The 19,987-nt window shown below is 40.0% G+C and overlaps 1 protein-coding gene across 3 annotated transcripts in view; it reads right to left on the reverse strand.

Moving 5' to 3' along the window:
- LOC105255611 (protein bric-a-brac 1) overlaps positions 1-19,987 on the reverse strand; it is a 336,203-nt gene that overhangs the window by 4,741 nt on the left and 311,475 nt on the right. Inside the window, exons 5-7 of one of the 3 annotated variants that reach the window (XM_020028896.2) lie at positions 12,484-12,541; positions 1,986-2,163; positions 112-197 (exon numbers count right to left, since the gene is read on the reverse strand). In XM_020028896.2, the coding sequence (XP_019884455.1) occupies positions 112-197; positions 1,986-2,163; positions 12,484-12,541 (322 nt within the window). Of the gene's footprint in view, positions 1-111; positions 198-1,985; positions 2,167-7,381; positions 8,534-12,483; positions 12,542-19,987 lie in introns of those variants that run through there. The other 2 variants (XM_011265002.3, XM_020028897.2) reach the window with 2 other exon arrangements.

A 19,987-nucleotide genomic window follows, 5' to 3' on the forward strand; every position in this document is an offset into this window, starting at 1 on the left:
CGTTAATAATCTGTTGTCGTTAAATATCTAATGTCGGCATTAATCTAGGTCTTATCACTGAGGGACATATACCTTGACTGAACAGTTCTTAGAGGATAAATGACAACTCACCAGCCCCACCGTCGGCGCTAGGCCCCAGCATATTGTGCACTCGATTAGCGTACAAAACGAACGTTGGATAGGGGATGTCGTATTTTCTGAAAGGGGAAAAACAACATGTATTAGAATTTACAGCTTTTTATTCTGCGCTATATTTTACACATACCCACACTCGCACATTGCATTATATTTCTTAATTTATTTTACATGTTATATATTATCTTATCTGATTGTATTTTAATATTATTTTATGTTTATTTCATTTCATTACATTTCATTTTCATTTATATTAATTTTATCATACCGTTGATATAAAAGATTCAACAAAATGTATTTGAATGCATGGGATGGATGGATGAAAATTATGCAATCTCTCGAAATGATGTAACCGCGTGGGAGAAATACAAGCGGTGACATGACGCGTTTAATAAAATAATATAGCTTCTCGCAAGAAGTGACGAAACTCATATATTGTCTTATACTCTTCACTACGCGATTATTGTTATATTTTGTTGTTTCTTTTCAATTATACAAGTTATAATATTATTAAAAGAGTCAATAATGCTCCACGACTGAAAATCAGATACTCGCGAATCAAGAAGAAATTTATAAAATGCCATAGTCATATTACAATGGAGAACATTAGGAAAGCATTATCGATCGTCGAGTCGATTATCATAAAAATTATCGTTCGCTAACTCGTAAAGTTGCGCTTTATTGAGTCGCTTTGTACGCGAATTAAAAGAAATCCCTTTAACGGCGAGTCGACGTTGTTACGCAAACGTGATACAGACTTTACGACGCCTGCGCGCAAATGATTTTAAAGCAGCTGCTTTGAACGGTAGATCGGACGATTATTCAGCGTGATTCAGACACGGCGATAAGATATGCCTGATGCAGTAATTTCCAGGAATTTTTCATTGCGTAATAATAATAACTCGGTTCTATTGTATATACACACATTCCTACACACATACATACACACACACACACACACACACCTGCATACATATAAATATAAATTATATACATGTGTGTGTGTGTGTACGTATATAATAAAGTTAATATATATACCACGTGCCGCATCATAAGACATTTATATAACAATTTTAACTATTTACCCGGTACATTGCGTGAGTTGGCGCGTTGGAGGAAACAACGCGGCGGAATAAACTCGCATAAAATATTTATCTTTCGCGTGTTATTTATTAACGCTGCAAAGAACACGCTACCTGGCGAGGCAAACTCTTGGGAGGATAAGCAATTTTTTAAAAATAATTCTTTAATTTTTATATTAACGCGCATTTCATCACCGGATATTAATATTAAATGTCGCGCACCGAAGTTTTATGCAACTGCGCGGAGTTTATTATTAATTTTATTATTGGTTCCATGCTACACATGCAATGGATGTGCATCGTATACAGAAAATGATTGCAACTAAATTAATTATTTTTGCAATATACGCGTCGGAGGCATTTCAATAATTTTTTAAATTAACGTGTTTTGTATCAGTCAGTGTATTAATATATGTAATACTGCTGAAAAAGTGCAATTAAATGAGATAAATAATTTTCACGAAACACGTTGAAAATATTTCAAGGTTTTTAAGATTTTAATACGATGAAATATCGATTAGATTAATATTATATTCGATACCTCCTCCCCTCGGGTCTCTCTCTCTCTCTCTCTCTCTCTCTCTCTCTCTCTCTCTCTCTCTCTCTCTCTCTCTCTCTCTCTCTCTGATTCTAATATTTTTAAATAAACAGTTCTTAGCAACCGATTCTTCTTCAACAAATTATGTCACAGTGTCCATAGCACTTTAGTTTATTAATGCCATTGAAGAAACACACACACACGCGATAAATATGGCTTATGGGACGTACCTTGCCGCTTGGCTGAGGGAAAGCCCTTCCTTTAGGACGCTGAAGATCGCCTCTGCCATAGTTTCCGGCCGCCAGGACTTGAGGGGTCCGCGTTCTCGAAAGCGCAGATTGTGCACCAGGCTCTGGTTGGTGTTCCAGCATTTTTGCCACATGGATTGGAGCTGGTACTGGTAGCTGTCTGCTAGTTAACGCCCCCCGTGGAAAAGAGAAAACACAGAAAAGCAGCTATTAGTTGGGGTGATCGATAGTTCAGGGGGATAGGGTAGGTTTAGGGTGAATAAATATCCTCGTTATTGCATGATTTTTTTATTAATCGATCATCTATCGCGTAGACTCCCGTCCCGTTCGATCGCGATCGAAACGGAGGGGGCACGAATCGCCGTTTTTCGCGTTTACGATTCCGCAAATATGCAATCTTAGCATCAAATCGATAAGCGCGGTCTCGATGCACGCAGGTGCATCAAAACGTTTGTACCTCGAGCGTGGGCGGAGTCACCTGGAAAACGACGCTTGTAAGGAAGACAGGTGCGTTACAGGTGTGTGAGCAGGTTGCGGCGAGGTAAGTCGAAGGAATTACGCTTTTCTAGGCGAAACGTAAATATCGATTGTATTGACGTTGTCGTACAATCGTTACAGAGCGTTATAAAGTCGTCGCATAACGAGACAATCGCGTCGCGGTGAGCGTTAACGCGTGCGTTACGTTAAATGGTACTTAACGCTACTTAACACGAACAAGTAATTACTGCGTCGCGGAGGCTCTCGAGAAATGCAGGATGGCGTATATATATATCTTAAGACGCGTCTTAAATCAGAAAGTCAGGAAGCATCATAAAACATGCCTCGTGTAACTGCTACTCGTAATTAGTTTTAAGACACGCGTCTTTCAGATGTGTAATTATCCTCGGATAATTAAAAAATTTGTGTAATTGTGTTCAGAGTAACTTTCCCTCATTGCACAACAAATACTGTTTAAAGAGAAAAAAAATAAAATAAATCGAGTAAATTCCGCTTTAACGCGCTAGAAACGTTCCTAATATAACAATAAGAACAACGTATAAAACGGAAATGAAATTTAAATAACGGTCTGTTTGCAATCTATAATCGTTCAATTTTAACATTGGCATTAATCAGAAATCCGAGATCTAGAAATCTTGCACAATAAGAGGTAAACGTTACTTTGCACACGTTATTAATTTATCACATACCGCGCTCGTGCATTATAAGTCTCCTTGATAGAGTATTTTTCAACGTTGCGTGCGGAAAGATTTATCAACAAACATCTGCATCGGCTTGGAGAAATATTTGTGACGTAAAAGGAGCGGAGAAGTCTAACAACGAGCGAAAGAAATGCCCGGCGGCGACATTTACAATAACTTCCGCCGCTCGCATATGGCACGTATGGCCGGCCTCAATTCGCAACGATTATTTAATACTTAAGTTATTGACTCTAATTAAGAGCCTCCTGACCAATTTGACGATTAATACAATTCATTGGAAAACGCGCGCGCGGCTATTCCGTCTATTCTTAGACCCGCATTCTCGCGCGGTGCGCGTTTAACTCGAAAATCCTCGTCGCACGAATATTCGACAACAATTCGAGGATATCATAGTCGAACATGTTTACGTCGCATTTAACGCCGAGTACAACCGAGAATGCGGACAATTTCGGAAATTCCGCCATTGTGCGCGCGCGCGCGCACACACATACACACGCATACATACAGGCAATCCTCTAATTTAAATTATTTGATTTATCTAAAAAAGGCACTAAGTACAATACATTTTTTTACGGTCGCTTTCGAGCAATCAGCGAAAGTGCGATTCTTTACTTCGGACACAGGAAAAATTTTCGCGTTCGTCGAATTCGTTCGCGATCTAATCTGACTCTATCGGGGGGGCGCGGGGGGGGCCAGAATCGTTCTACGCTATCGCGCGTTCGCAGATTCCGCCAGATTACACTTTGTTGCTCGCGATCACCTCCGTAGCGGCATCGTAACGCGGCCGTTTTACGGCCTTCCCGCGAGATATCGTCCCTTGCTTTCGATACTTTATCGGGGAATGTCGCGTATATATTCGCCTATTTTAATACCACTCATTCACACTTAATTTTCTCTCCTCGCGCTCTTTCTCCTTTTCGCGTTCTCAGGCACACTTTGCCGCGCTCTCGGCGTGTCACACTTTTAGCGGACGCGCGATAACAGCGGTATAATATTACATCGTTCTCGCCGGGATTCAATTAACGCGCCGCTCGTAAATACGCGAGCTGCGAGTCCTCCCCCCCGGGGACGACGATCAACGATAATGTGACGCGAGAAGTGCACCAACGCGTCGCCAAAGAGGAAGGCAGGCGTCGTTGTTTCGAGCTCGGGGGCCTCGAGCGAGTTTGCGAACAATAAAACGTAATAATCCGCGCGAGAAGGTACCTTTTGACGGCCGCGCGATAGTGGAATGATTTAGCTGGCGACAATCGTCGAAACGTCGTCTTTCTTCTTTGACGATTAATTAATTACAATACTGGAATGTGTTTCGCCGTGATTGAGTCTTTCTCTCTAGCGACGTGTCTTGAATTTCGACTCGTAAGTCATCCTTATCGAGTTCGTGGGGAATTAGCGGCGTTATGTTTTTCTCCGAGAAAACCCGAGCGATCGAGTCTCGACGTTAATTGCCGCGTGTTGATCGATAATTGCAGGATATTAGTCGCTTATTGCCCGCGATATCCGGCGAGCGCACGTCGCGCTCGATAATTGTCGCAAAAAAGTCGGTCGTCCCCCATTAAAAGCGTACCCTATTAAAGCGTCCCGTCCTGTTCTTTGCGCGTAATTGACTCGGTTTTCTTTTTTCGCCCCGGAATGCACAAGTACACCGATAAAAGTATCACGCTCTCAGTCCTGGGCAACACGTTTCGACGCGGAAGTAATCTAATATCATTCATCGCCACTTTTAAGTATTACCATTATGCGTTGCGAAGTGAAATTTTTTTACAAACGCAGAGCTAAACGCACGAGGAACGTATGACGTTTTAACATAAAGTATTTCGAGCTGCATGCATTTTATATGTAGGGGAAAAAGGGGGGGATAACTTTAATATATTACTATATCAAGATGTATATTTCAGTCTGCAATTTAGCTTTAATTGCACATGCGGATTACTAGTATTTATAAAACATGCAAAGTCACTGTATATTATTTTTTATGAATAAATATGAACCGGGTCGAATGTGATAATCTGCCGTTATCAAGATTCAAGTCGCGTGCGACTGATCGAGTCGATATATTTAGATGCGGCTCTTTTATACGAGGAGAGAAAAGGACCTCCGTTGCGTTTTGCTCTACTTTTTCATTAGGTTTGTCTAAACAGTTTTCTTCGCATATACGTTATAGTTGTGTTATTTATAACGTTATTAATTAATATAACCGGCAACGCGCGTACAATTATTTATAAACTTTATGTAATGAGAGCTCGATAATATCATTAAAACAATGTTCAACCTGATTAAATATTATCGCGTTACTAAATCAGTTTTTATAAGTACGTGACATACATACTTCCTTCATCCATTTGCTCTCTCTCTCTCTCTCTCTCTCTCTCCTTCATTTATTCATAAATCATTTTTTTTAATCTTCAACTATGTGCGTTGCTTAACAAGAAAAGGATATGTACTTGTGTCATACATGCAATTATTTAATAATCATATGTGGAATGTTAACAGAAAATTCATATAGATATGATTTCATACACAATGTTCTCATCACGATCCTAATATGTATTAGAAATAATTACCTCGCATAATTATTATCAGCAGCAAAAATCTCTAACACGCGCAGCAACATGGCAATGTTAATAACTTAAACATGTTTAGCTAATAATAATAAAACTTGTAGAAAAATATCTAATTATACGCGATACATCTTATTATAACGTGAACATTAACAACGATTTCAGCGATGATTTGGTCCCATCGTTTCGAGATACATGATGGCCAGAAATATATACAAAATATAGTATAAGCTAAAATACGAGTATGAATTGTATATTCCTCGCCCTCGGATTCGCCGATTAACAATTAATGTGGAAGACGGATATAAATGGAAAGCACTAAAATCATACATTAGACTGTTCACGAGCATGATTTGCAAGAATGCGATTCGCAATAAAGCTCCCGAAATTAATGACATGTTTCAAAAGATTACGCAATATTTTTTTTCGATATTAATATTAATTTCATATTAATTTTTTAATTAATCAAGAAATATAAAGAATAATACTCTGTATGTAAGTGTATGTGTATCTGTGTGTGTGTGTGTGTGTATGCGTGCGTGCACATATGTAATAATATATTATACTGTTAGAATATTATACTGTTTTTTTTTCGATGTTAATATTAATTTCATATTAATTTTATATTAATTTTTTAATTAATCAAGAAATATAAAGAATACACTGTATATAAGTGTATGTGTGTGTGTGTGTATGTGTGCGTGCACATATGTAATAATATATTATACTGTTAGAATATTATACTGTTTTTATGAATTATTCAAATTTTTGTAAACGGTTGCAAGCACACGGTTTGGAGCCACACAGTGTTAATGTATAATATTTTTTAAATATTATGCAATGTGTATTATTTTAAAAACATTACAAATTAACGTGGCCTCAAAAAATATATTTCAACAATTCATATAAAAACTTAATATTTAATACATTGTTCTCTCTATACTCGGTTTCTTTTTTAATTGAAAATATTTCCTGCACGCTTTTTCAGCGAATGGAGTTATTAACGAATAAACGAATTAGTTCTCTTATTATATTAATGTGTATCAAATGAAAAATTCTATTACTTCAGAAGCGTCGGACACCGAGGGAAAAAAAGATCGAGAAACATTGTCACGAGGGAATAACCGCGCTAATCGCCGTTGATGCAATCGATTCTGATGGATATTAAATTTAATCGAACGTAGACATTTTTTGCCCATTAAAGTCCCCCGATTTTAATCGCGTTATTATTTCGCGCGATTGTCCGCGCACGCAGCGCAACGTGGCGTTCGATTTTCAATTACCAGGCAAATTCTTCCTGCGACCCTGCTTGTGCAGCGATTTTCCGCGTTGAAGTCTACGGATTGCGCATCGGTTGTCGGTTTCGCGCGCATGCTCCAGAAGAATCATACAAGTGAATAGAAAAAAGTAAAAAAATGACCAAAAAAATGAGAAAAAAAAACAGCTAAGAAAAGAACAAGAATAAGTAATTGTAGAAATGTTCGAATATTTTGCTCTCTCGCGATAGTATTATACATCTCTTAAAATCTTAATAAACTTGGAAGACTTCCGTAGATCCTCCCAAAAACGTTGAATAATCCATTTCGATAATTTTCCCGGATAAGCGCAAAAGCGCAAATCTCAGTGATATTACATTATTATTCCTGTCTAATCTGACACTTCTGGTTTTGAAAGACACTTGTGCTCATGAACGGGCTTTGTGTGAAATGTAACGTGATTATTCTTCTCTCGTTTAATTTTATATAACACTCTAATTATAAAATTATAATTTTTTTGAAACATGTACTATATTATTTATGATTTTAAAAGGCACTTTTGTAGTACTTAATTTCGAGATTAATCGATATCGAGCGGTAGCTTCTCTTGGAACGCGCCGGTCGCCTTTAAGCGTGCTTCTTGCAGTCCGAGAATGCGATGCGCGTCTCGCTTATGAAAATGAATAATAGTCGCATAGTGAGTCGCGTCGCCGCGACGCGTCCCTGGAAAGTCCGGCTTATTATATTCCCTTTGCCTTAACGTCGACCGAATGAACTCGTTGTCGCCGAGGCATTAAATTTTCTGCATTTTTCCTCTCGCGAGGCAAAGCGATCCCCGTCTCTCGCATTCTCGGCCGGCAATTTTTGCAGTCTCGCAACAATCGCGAGAGAGACATAGAGAAATCCTAATTCGGATTACGTAAAAGTTACATCAATCGAGTATTGAATAAATTTTCTTGCTTTAAAATACATGTATAAATCGCCCGACGCCGCGTTTATATTTTTCGACGATGGTTTTTCGAAGCGCGTCTCTCTGCGATCAATCCTCAATGTTGGCGACCGGCGACGTTAAGAAGAGTCAGCCCCGTTCTCGTTCTCGTCGTTGAAATAAAGCGAGACTATCGAGTGCTTCTTGCAAAAGGCCCACCACCAGCGGAAGCCCGATAGGCCGGTGAACACGAAGGCGGGATCGCGCTTCTGCCTGAGCTGCTCAACGAAATTTAATATCGCGTTCAGGGACTTTTTCGTGCGCCGATTGTACGGACTGACGCTGATGTCGCAGCAAAATTCGAGCACGGCCGTTTCCTCGGCCGGATCGAGGCCAGCCTCCTCGAGTATCATCATCCTCTTGGACTTGCCGAGGATGTTGTCGTAAAGGGTGCCCTTGGGGATGCCGTACTTGGTCGATGCCTGGGTGAAGCGCATCTTCTGGGTCACCACGGCCTCGATCGCCTCCTGGAGATCGTGTCGCGTCCACGTGGGCGCCTTCAGCTTCAGCAGGGTCGTATAGTCAGCTAAAAAATAGTCAGCGATTTCTTTTTCGACTTTCCCATCTCGTCTCGACTTTTTTTGCGTTTCGCATGGAAAATCGCGCGGAAAGGCCGCACCTAGAGAGAATGGACGGCGCGAAAATCGCGCTTTGCGTAACCTTGACAAAGCATTCTTTCCCTTCCCCACTTTCGCTCTGTCTGTGTTCCCGTTTCTATGTTTGCTCGGGTGTCTCTGGCGCGAGTACCCGGCAAAAAGAGTTTATTAGGAATTCATGTGATTGAAAAATTCATGAAACTTGAAAAATATCATTAAGATATTTATGAGGACGCGACAATAAGAACCTTCAAAGTGGATCATAAAATTGATAAAATAAAATAATTAAAGATAAATGAGAAAATAAATAAGAAAATAAAGATTGAAGGGGAGTTTATAGTAAATAAAAAGTTTGAAGACAATATCGAAGAAGAAATCGAGCGAAACATTATTATCTTGCAGAATGCATAGATAATTATTAATTAGAGAGAATGGAATATTACATTAAGAAAATTATACTACTTTATAAATAAGTCGAAATATAAGATTAATACAATATGTTAATGAAAAAGAGCACGAAACTTGGGAGGTGGCAAACTCTTTCGTCTAAAAATATATAAAACTAGATACGAAGTTTTCCAACTTTATTATTACAGTTTTGAATAAATGATCAAAATAATTTAGTAAAACGAGGAGGTAGCTAAATAAAACATTACGAGAGTTCAATGAAATCCTTTTCTGATGATTTTGCAAATTCGAGCTGACTTGACGATCAGTATCAAAATTAAAAATCATTAATTTGTTATTTTATATCGTCAATATTAACCGTATATCTGATCCTATATAATTATATCGCAAGTAATTATATTGTTGTATAATTATATTGTATCCCTTTAACCGGTGCGTGACTCGTTGCGTAACTCGAGGCGAAAGGGCTGACGAGAGGAAGATGAAGGTAGGGAGAAAGGGAAAAGCGCGAACGGGCACTGTGTGGTCCGCCGAGCGTGTCACACCCACGTGTGTTAGCAGCAGTTAACGTCACTCATGTTGGCCATACGATTTATGCGTTGTCGCGACGGCGGCGGCGGCGGCGGCGCCGTTGATTTCTGGTTCACGAATTGCGCGTAATTATGCAAAAAGAAATTAACTCTGAAATTATAAAAATACGGACGAAATAATCGGCGAAATCGATCTTATTATAACAAATTGAATTTTATTCCTCCTGTTCGCAATTCGGTATTTTTATCAACAAGAAAAATAATTTGCACGTTTATTTATTATCTCGGATTATTCTGGCAATTTTAGAATAGTTAGAATGATAATTCGTTTCAAGAATACCGTCACCGAAATTGCATAATACATACACTTTATTGGGAAAGAAATCGACAAGTCCAAAAAATTGGAAATAGCCTTTTGTTTGCATAACAATCCGATTGCATTGAAATATGGATAATCTCATTTCGCGCGCGAATCGATCGTCCCACGACCGTCGGGAATGATTGCCAGCGAACTAAAAAAAAAAAAAAAGATGCTATACGTATCGCGTGTAATGGTGTCATAGCTAAATCCGGACTGGAATAATCGCGTCGAATAATATTATCATACAATAGCGTTTTGTCGCGTGTGCACGTGCAGCTCGCGCTTTTGCGCGGAGCATTTTCTCCCGGATTGACGAATCATCGCGTTAAACGGACAATCGCACTTAGGCAATCTCGCATCCTCAAAAGGCACAGGTCGAATTAATTACCGACTCGCTCCGTCAAAGTATCAAAGGAAATTTTTGATCGCGTTTCGATTAAAAGCGACAAATTAGACATCGAGGCGTAAAGTTTCCAGTAAATTGAGTGATAAAAATCTCTTCTCTAAAACTTTAAAATATTTATGTAAAACATGTATATAACAATGCACTTTTATTTAGGAAAATAAAGGAAAAATTCTTTGTCGATTCTCCGAGATTGATTCCGTCAACGAGAATTATCGAACATGTCTTCCAAGATCCTGAAATAGCAACTTTTGAGGCGAGCGTCAAGTAAGATTGGTGGTTGGACGCTTCGAAAAACGCTCTCGCGGACGAGAAAAGCGCCGGAATAAATAAGCGCGATCGTTAAGAGAAGCAAACAGCCGGCAACGGCGTCTCATGGGAAGTCAAGGAGTAATCGAAGAAAATGATTTAAGCGCGCGTCGAGAGGGGATACGCGCCCACGCACGCATTCAGCTTACGCGTGAACACGTATGTACGCATACATGCAATACGGCACACCGGGGATCGATCAATTCTAGACGCGTATTGCGAGCTTTACGCGCGTTTATGCTCCCGGTCGAGCGTACGAATCAGGGATCAAACTCGGATACGAAGAATACGGCTGAGAAAATTGCCTGGCGCACCTTCGCATTGTAGGAAGAAAAGCTTTGGTAGTAATGCAAATTCTGTTTTATCGCTCCAAGTGCATTGAAAATATAAAAGGAATCTTCTTTTCATTCAAAGTTTATTTTTTATAAAATTTGATTTCTTATTACGCCATCATAATATTTAATTAAATTAGACTTTCCTTTTTAATTTCTATATAATCGCGATTATTTTACTTGTAGGATAAAAACGTACAGAATTGCAATCAAACTATAAACATCCTTTCTCAGAGGTCTATTTACGATCGCTATTTAAATCCGAAGCAATATTCGTCACACTTTTAAATCACGGATCAACATACGCTAATAAAGGGTCGAAGGATCTTTTCTTCAGGCACCGTGTGAGGGGAGCTTTTGCGGAATAGAGAATTACATGCAAGGTGCGGAGTAAAAGTTACAGCGAGCCTCGCGCTGGGCATTGCGAATCGCGGGCGTGTTATCGCCGCTATTAACCGACGTCGACCGCTCGGCCGTCTATCTAAATTGCTTTCTATATTAAAGCAAAACGCATTCCTGCGCTTTATTATTGTCGGGGTAATGACGTGGTCCACGCTCGCGCCCTCCCTTCCGTCGTTTATTGCTGTTCGACCACCACCTTCGACTTCTACATCTCGACCTCTCCCCGCGCTCGTCGTGTTGCCACCTCCCGTTATCGCCGACGACGTCGTTCACGACGACGACGGCCATGTTCCGGAACCTTATCGTCCGTGTAACAGTAAACGGTCACGAGATATCGATCTTCGAGCAGCAGATGTTTTACCTGCGAAAGACTAGAGATCAACGGAGTCTGGGTTTCTAGAACGAGACTCGTCACGTTCTCGAAGTTGTAATTCAACGACGGAAACAACGTGACCGTGAACTTGGTGGAAGGACAGCCCTCGAGGGATGTTTGAGGGAAGAGAATCTCCTCTCGAAACTCGAAAAGGATGATCGGTCCGCGGAAATCCGATCGTCGAGTTTTGCATGACAGATATAATGGCGAGTGATGTGACAGATATATATTGTAGGAGAGAAATGTAATCTTTAAATATATCGCGAGACAGACTACACAGGGTGCCTCTGACCGATTGTACTTTCCTCTTAACGGCAGGCATTGTGTACATAATTTTAAAAAACTAAATTTTTAAAAAGAAAAGAAATACTAAAACAATTAGATATTATATCACACGTTCGATGATTTAGATTAGCGTCTTTTGAATTTAAAATACTTTTTCTTTTAGCTCTAAACGTCTCTAAACATCTCTAAACGTCTCTAAACATTTATATACATACTACACATTTCAAATGTAATTTTGTGGAATTTTTTTTAAATTTTCTTTTAAATTTTCCTTTTTTATGATTTAATTTTTTATTTGTTAAAGAAAGTGCCATTGGTACTGGGACACCCTGTGTATAAAGATGGATGACTAGACGTTGCACGCGTGTGTGTTTAACGCAGAGGTTTCCACGTTTCGTCCGGCCGTGTTGAGAGGACGATTATCTCCTGAAACGTATCGAAACGAGACGAAGAGGAAAAAAAGAAAACAAGACTCACCTGCTATACTGGAAGTGGAGGCGCCGAGCCAAGCGTGGGACGACTCCAACAACTTGGCCTGAAACAGAAAAGTTCGGTCGGTCAGATGTCAGTGTGTTAAAGCGGCGATTAGCGGCGATTTAACGGCCGGCTGGGAAAACGACTTAATCCCTTATTACCGGACAATTTCTTTTTCTAACCGAAAGCAAAACGAGTTCCGCTGCAGGATAATTATTTAATCGAAAATCGCCCGTAAGAGAGGAAGAGTTAAAGTATTTTAATCCTTGCTGATATCGCGTTTGGCGTCGCAAAATATAATTAGTGTCTAATTTTTAATTATAAGTTGTATAACAAGGAATATTTAAATCCCTACTTAAAATTTAGTCGTCGCGTCCTAAGAAACACTTTACTCATCGAATCGCTTTTGGCTTGATTAACTGTACTTTCGTCTTATTGTTAGATAATAAGAACTTTAACAAACTCGAAACTGCATAAAGAGAATTCATCGGATAGACAAGATAACAGCCCTCACTTTTTTAGTCGAGAGCGGCTGTGATTTTTTTCACAGTGCAACTGTAGGAAAATTTGCCGGACAAAATTTCGTACACACCGGAAACGCGAGATAATCGGACCTGTTCACCTTCACCCGACAACTTTGTTAATATGCGAGGCTTTCGAAAAGGGTTTCGCGAGACGCGGGCACCGAAAGCGCAAGACACACGCAAAGTTGGCTCATTTGAAAAGTTTCGCCCCCTCTCCCTGTGGACCCCCCGCTTTCGGATTTCGCGATTTCCGCAATATCGCGGAGCAGGAATACGTCGCTACACTTTTCGTGTACGCTACACTTCCGGCCGCGCTCTCGCCTGACTTTTCAAATTAATTTTTAAGGGTCGCTCAATGCACCCAGATCGCCGCTTAAATCCTTCCGCTCCGTTTCTTCCACTTTTCTTCTCTCTTTCTCTCTTTCTTTCCCGCGAGCCGCAAAAAGTTTCGTTGATCCGCGAGTTCTGCTCGTGGAATCGAATGCTGCTTTAGTTTGAAGGACACTCGTACGGAAAGTGTTCTCGCCCTACGCTATCCAATCATTTAAAGTATATTCTCTATTTAAACGCTCAATTCTGAGATTTGTCAATACTATTTTAATTATTAAAAAATTCACTTATCGATCAATTTAAATTATTATTAGCGCATTAACCCACTTTACATTTGAATATTTATATAGCAGACAGTTTTCAGTCCTTTGTGATTTTGGAGAATGGGAAAAGTCACTCTTCGGAAATGAAGAAAAGAATTCTGAGAATTCTTTGTGTATTGTGTATTGCAGAATATTGAGATTGTTCAAATCTATCAAAAATCAAGATAGGCTCTTCTCCTCGCATCGCAGTTGCTCTAAGTCGCTTTTCGGGGTTCTCTTCGCCCGGTCATCAAATCGGAGGGAAGGGAAAAGACTTTTCACGAGGCGGGAGCGAAAGGCGGCGGCGATGTTGCAGCGAAATAACGTCTCCGTCGTCGTGACACGAGGGGGATGGCACCGAGCGTTGGCAATTTCGCGAAATAGCCCCGCGTCAATACACGTGCACACGCATCTCTCGGCTAAACCACACAAAGAATTATTGAGCAGCCCGCTTGCCGTTTCCGACGAGCCTCGTTCGAGCCGTGGACGAGGAGGAGGACGCATAAGTGAGACCAAGAGGGAGAGACGGAAAAAAAAGAGAAAGAGAGAGAGAGAGAGAGAGAGAAAAAGAGTCCGCACTCTGCAGTTGTAACTTGGACGCGCAAGTAGTATATCGCGGCGCGTGCATTTTTCATTGTCTCGCGTCCTCCCCCTCCCCCGCGCCTCCCTCTCTGCGGTGCAAGCTCGTGGAACACACCGTTCGGAGTGCATACGCGACATGCCGGTTGACGTGTGCATTGACGAGAAAATTGCGAGCGTCCCTATATATCGCGGTCGCCCACTCCCGCGGCTGCACTCTTTCTCTCTCTTTCTCCGCATTTTTTCCCCGTCTTTCTCTTCCGTCCCCCCTCTCTCTTCTTTTTTCAGGCCGTCCCGTCGTTCTTACGTTATTGCGCTCGGAATGCAATGTCTGTTCGACCGCTTTTCTCGCGGATAATCCCGTTCGATGAACGCCGCGACGAGAATACGACGCGATGGGGCTTGTTTGAAGATTTTTGTAATGAAAGAATTGCATATTACATACGCACAAATGTACACACATACGGGCGAGTATAATAATAGGAGCATATGCCAATAAAGATTACAATGTTCCCCTTCTCTTTTCCTCTCCGTATGTCCAAGAATTAACATCACAATGTAAAGAGACAAGATGGACAAAAGTGTTTTCGAAACCATTCAAATTATACGAACATGTTTTTCGTATTGTCGCAGCTTTACAAAGCGAATAATGAGATGTCCTGTTTCTGTAAGTTGTTCAGTGGGACATCACGGTCGATCTCGCAGTTTAATTTCGCCTCTCTCTCTCTGCAAGAATTTTAGAGTAAATTTTCCATTGATTGTTATTATATCTTACATACTTTTTTGACGTCGCGCTTAAGAGCTCGAGGAAACGGGCGGGAAATCATTTACGAAGGAGAGCGAGGAAAAGGAGCGGCGGCATCTCGAGTCGTGCATAGAGACAGTGTCATTCAGCAACAGCGGTAGCAGTCTACATCTCAATTTGTTTCGACGTGCAACAGCACCCGCCTACGTGTAGTCCGGCGAGTTTCTGTATGATGCATGCCGCTAATGGAAATGAGGCCTCGTTCTCTCTTTCTCTGTCATTTCTCCTTCGCCTCTTCCCCTCGTTCCTTCTCTCTCATTCTCTCTTTCCTTGATCCCGACGTATCTCGGTCTTCGTCATCCCCCTTCGTCTTCCTCTTTCAGGCCGATAGGGAAGACCCGAGAGGAGATTCGTGAATTAAATATCGCACCGAGCTCGTGCGCGATTTTATCCCGCTTGCGAGTCTCCCCGTCTCTCTTTCGCATTCTCGCGCTCTCCTTCTGTTGCTCCTCGCTTCTCCTCAGCATCGCATGCGCCCGCTATTAACCGCCTTCAAATTACCGAGCTGACCGCCTTGAATTTTTCACGACCACCGCCGTCGCGGTATTCCGGCTGCTCCTCCTTGATTGAGATGCGGTCGGCAATTCCGGAAGTTGTGAACTCGACTAACGACGTGTTCCGAAAGACGACGCGCGAGCAGTGAATATCGATAATATCGCGAGCGATTTTTTTTGCTACTTTATCGCTTTAAGTAACGTGTAAAATATATTTTAAAAATATATTTACGGACAAGGACGCGTCAATTGAGCAATTAGTGATCATAATGCAATGTCCTCGCGAGAATCGTAAGCGCGAAATAACTCGCTCGATGATTTTCGAAGTTGGCGGGATCAGACGACGACCCCCCCCCCCCGACACTTCGGCGTCCGGAATAAAATATTCGGGCTCTTGGGATATCGTCGCGCCGCGTAGAAAACTTGGGCTATTTTCTAGCGAAACAAGTTACCGGAAAGTTTCGGCCGCGTTGAACGAAAGTTCGCCTCCCGGACTCGGAAAGAGATTCGCTTTTCTCATCTCTTTTTCCCGTTCGAGAGCCCGCGACAACATCGTAGGTCCTCGCCTCGGTAGCGTCGCGACACCTCGTCTAGATATCGAAGTAAACGCGGTATATACGGGAAATTACACATTACATCCAAGTTTCACGTGCGAGGTGAAAAGATGGAAGCGGAAATTTGATCCGAAGGAGGAACTTTAAAAGAGTAAAAGATGAGCTTTATTATCTGTTTATTGTAATTTTATCTTGAATCTTTTCTAGATGCATAGTTTGGCTGAAATCACGAAAATCACATATACAAAAATTGTATATATATCAAAATCATCACAAATCATGTATATATTGCTTTATAAGTACACGCATTTGTATGTCGTAGATCACAGGTGAAAATTTTTCTTCTGAATCTTCCTCTATATTAATTAGAAAATAAAAGCATTTCGTGTTTACCATCTGCGCGCATAAATTAATATAATGTACATGTAATAAAAATGCGTTGCTGAATTAATTTGACATGTAATTTTAATATTTTATACTTTTCTATATAATTTAATATATAATCTAAAAAGCTGACGTATAAATAAAGTTACTACATATACATTATCATATTGCAATATTATTATATGCATTACGATTTCGAAGACTATATCATGAAATGTTTATCATACATCATAGCTTTTGCTTTCTTTTGAATATTAATGATGTAATATAGCACACATCTCTCCGATAACAAAAACGATAATTCGGAATTAAACGCATATTTGACTCGGACATAACTCCTGATTTCGTGTTTGATGGCGCTCGAGCGAGGAATGCCGCGCGGACAAAGAAATATTATGGACGGCATTATTAATGTTAGTATTAAATATGTTTATTATCACTTCGTTATTTCCGACGAAAAATAATTATCGCCGTATCGCGCGGAGCGCTGAACTCCCGATTTGCGATCATCGATGCCAATATTTTATTATACATTCGTGCTTCTTTCGCGAGTGGCAACGTCACACGCTTTTCCGTCACACACTCTGGAAAATATGTAAATAAACATTGATACAGTCAATTTATCTAATTTGGACGAAATGACATTCCGACTGTAACAATCAGCCATTTCATATTAAAGAAACGTAGAATCAATATATGCCATTATGACAATAATGAAAATAAATAACACGAAAAATTGCAAAATTGTACAGACACGTGAGTAAGCTCATTTAAATTGGAAAGAGTATCAATAAATAAAATGAATAAAATAAAATTCATTGGCTGTCACAGTTGTATATGAAATGTTTTTACATCAACGATTTTCTCACATGTGCATTTTCTAAGGGAATAAAACGTACGTATGTAATTGGAAAAATTCAATATTTTCGCCTTTCTCGGAATAATATGATATAATCTCATTTCGATCAAAAAGCAAAAGCGTATTTTATAAATAAATATTAACAGAAGTCGGGGAAAACACCTCTCGTCGATCTGAATACTGAAATTTGACTGCGCCAACTTGATCACTGGCAATCCCAACGTTGACAACGAGACGCGATTAATGATCACGACGTTCGCTGTGAGGAAGAAACGAAGGCGTAGGAAAGTACACTATGAGGATTTACTAGCAGGGAGGGAGGAGCAAAGCGGGAAGGGTGGTCGTCGTTACCCGGGGGCTAATTCCTGCAAATATTTGCCGGGCAAAGGATATAGGCGTGGGCGAGACGCGCGAGACGGGAAAGGGTGTGGAAGGCGACGAGGAGGAGGATATAGGCACGGGATTTCAGTCAACACGACAGGACGAGGACGAGGACGAGGACGAGTCGCTACCGACGTCGACGACGATGCTACCAACCGACGTCGTCGGCCGCGGCGCGGAATGCGGCGCCACGGCGAATTTCTAATCAGATTAGCGCGGATTAGCAAAGTTCGTTTGTTCTAATGAAATTCGTCTAAATTAACGTCGAGCGGAGAAAGAGGGAGAGGATGGGAGAACGAGGGAAGGTGAGGAGGAGGACCGAGGGTGGCCGCGACTCTGTCTCCCTGTGCGCCTCCGCCCATAGGCGCCGAACTTTCGGAATTGCATACTTTGCTCTGTTCGGATAACGAAGCTCTTCCGCTCGGATAGAGCCCCTGACGGATTGCTACTCAGTATAATAAAAACTTATTTATTTTATTAATATTTATTAATATTTATTATACTACTATCTGCAATATTAATTGATGATGCACATTATTGTACCGTTATAATTCGCACTGTTCTCTTTTCATTTCTCATTTTTTTTCCTATAAATCTCGAAAAATATTATTTACACAGAGCGAATATGACGTCTCGAACTCAATTTTATATATATTTTATAAAAAGTTTATTGAGATACAAAATGAAATAAATTTAAGTAACATATTTACACATGTGTATTAAATATATTTTTCATTTGTAAAAAAATGCAACAAAGAGATGTAAAAAATAATCATTCTAATCAATCAAACGAATAGTAAAAGCAGAAAATAGAAAAATATCTAAAAAATATCTACAAAAATATCTACAAAATAAAAAAACAATATATTATTAATATCAATTAAAGCCGCTTCATGCGAAATGTCAATAGATTTTTCTCGCACAATAAAAATTAAGTTATAACATTCTAAATTATCTTTCTTACACTTAATTTCACATATATATTATTTAATGATGGCGCCCCTGTTTCTCCACATGCCTTTCTCTCTTCTTTTCCTCTCCCTCGTTTTTCCCGATGAAGAGCTTTTAGCCGTGTGTCACTGCCGAATTATAGACTCCCGGTTGATCTTTTTTTCAGTCGAGTCCTCACCGTGAATCCGATAAATCACGCGAGACACGCGAAGAGAGCGGAACGAGCGCGTTTTCTTTGATTCCACGATAATCACATTTGCCCGGACGATCTCTTGATGTTGTTGCGCAAACTAATTCGATGTCTTTTATATTCGGAGAGAGGGAGGGAAGTAATAATGGACCGCGCACGGGAATAAAGTAATAAATCGCGCAGATACATTATCCACCGCCACCCGTCGTCGCCGCCGGGAATTCCCCGTCGCCGATCTCTCGCTATCATTGTATTATACTAATTAATTCAATGCTTTTATCCTCGTACAGAAAATAATAATCGACTACGTTAAAAATAAAAAAATAAATTATACAGATATGACATATTTATATGCTATCCGGCGCAAAATATGTTCTACTGAACTCGCGTATATTAATTAATTTAACGCTTTCGTTTCCAAAAAAGTTGTTTTATACATGTGCAATACGATTGAAAATATATTTATATTTATTTTATGCGATATATTCTCATATTCTCCTAAAATATTCGACGAATTTGTATGTTCATTATTCTTTAAAATTTAGTAATTATTGCATCCAAGTTAAATGCGTCTTACTCGATGCTCTAGGAACAAAAGGAGAAATGAATTCTTTCTGTCCTTTATTCGATATGTAATGTTGCGAAATGTGTAGAACGAAGTATACGAGAGTGAGAGTGAGAGAGAGATGCACGAATGTATATCGAAATTGCCGCGAAAATGAAAGAGAGAAGGGTGGCAGGATTGGTGGTGGCCTGACCACCACATGTTAATTGTCATACAAACGCCCAGTGTTTCTCTCTCGCAAAAAACACGCATCGTGAGAAAGATACGCGCGCATGGGTGCGACGAAGCGAATGCACGCATGTTTTCGCACGTCCGTATACAGGGCCAAATTCCGCAGCTGGAATGCACTTTATAGAATCTTCGACAAAGTAAATGCTCTATAACTTACATTATCTTGATAGCAAAAACTTTTGTCACTACAAAAAGGTATATTATATTAAAATTTAAACTTTGAATATTCTTTAAAGAGATAAAAAGAGAGAAAAGAAAATATTTAAGAATATTAAACAACGTTAATAATATAATAATTTTAATAATTATTATTTTTATAATAATTTTAATAATAGCATATAATTAAATATTTTCATTG

This window comes from Camponotus floridanus, unplaced genomic scaffold (assembly GCF_003227725.1).
Source record: "Camponotus floridanus strain SB8 unplaced genomic scaffold, Cflo_v7.5 scaffold2, whole genome shotgun sequence".
NCBI classification, from domain to species: Eukaryota; Metazoa; Arthropoda; class Insecta; order Hymenoptera; family Formicidae; genus Camponotus; species Camponotus floridanus.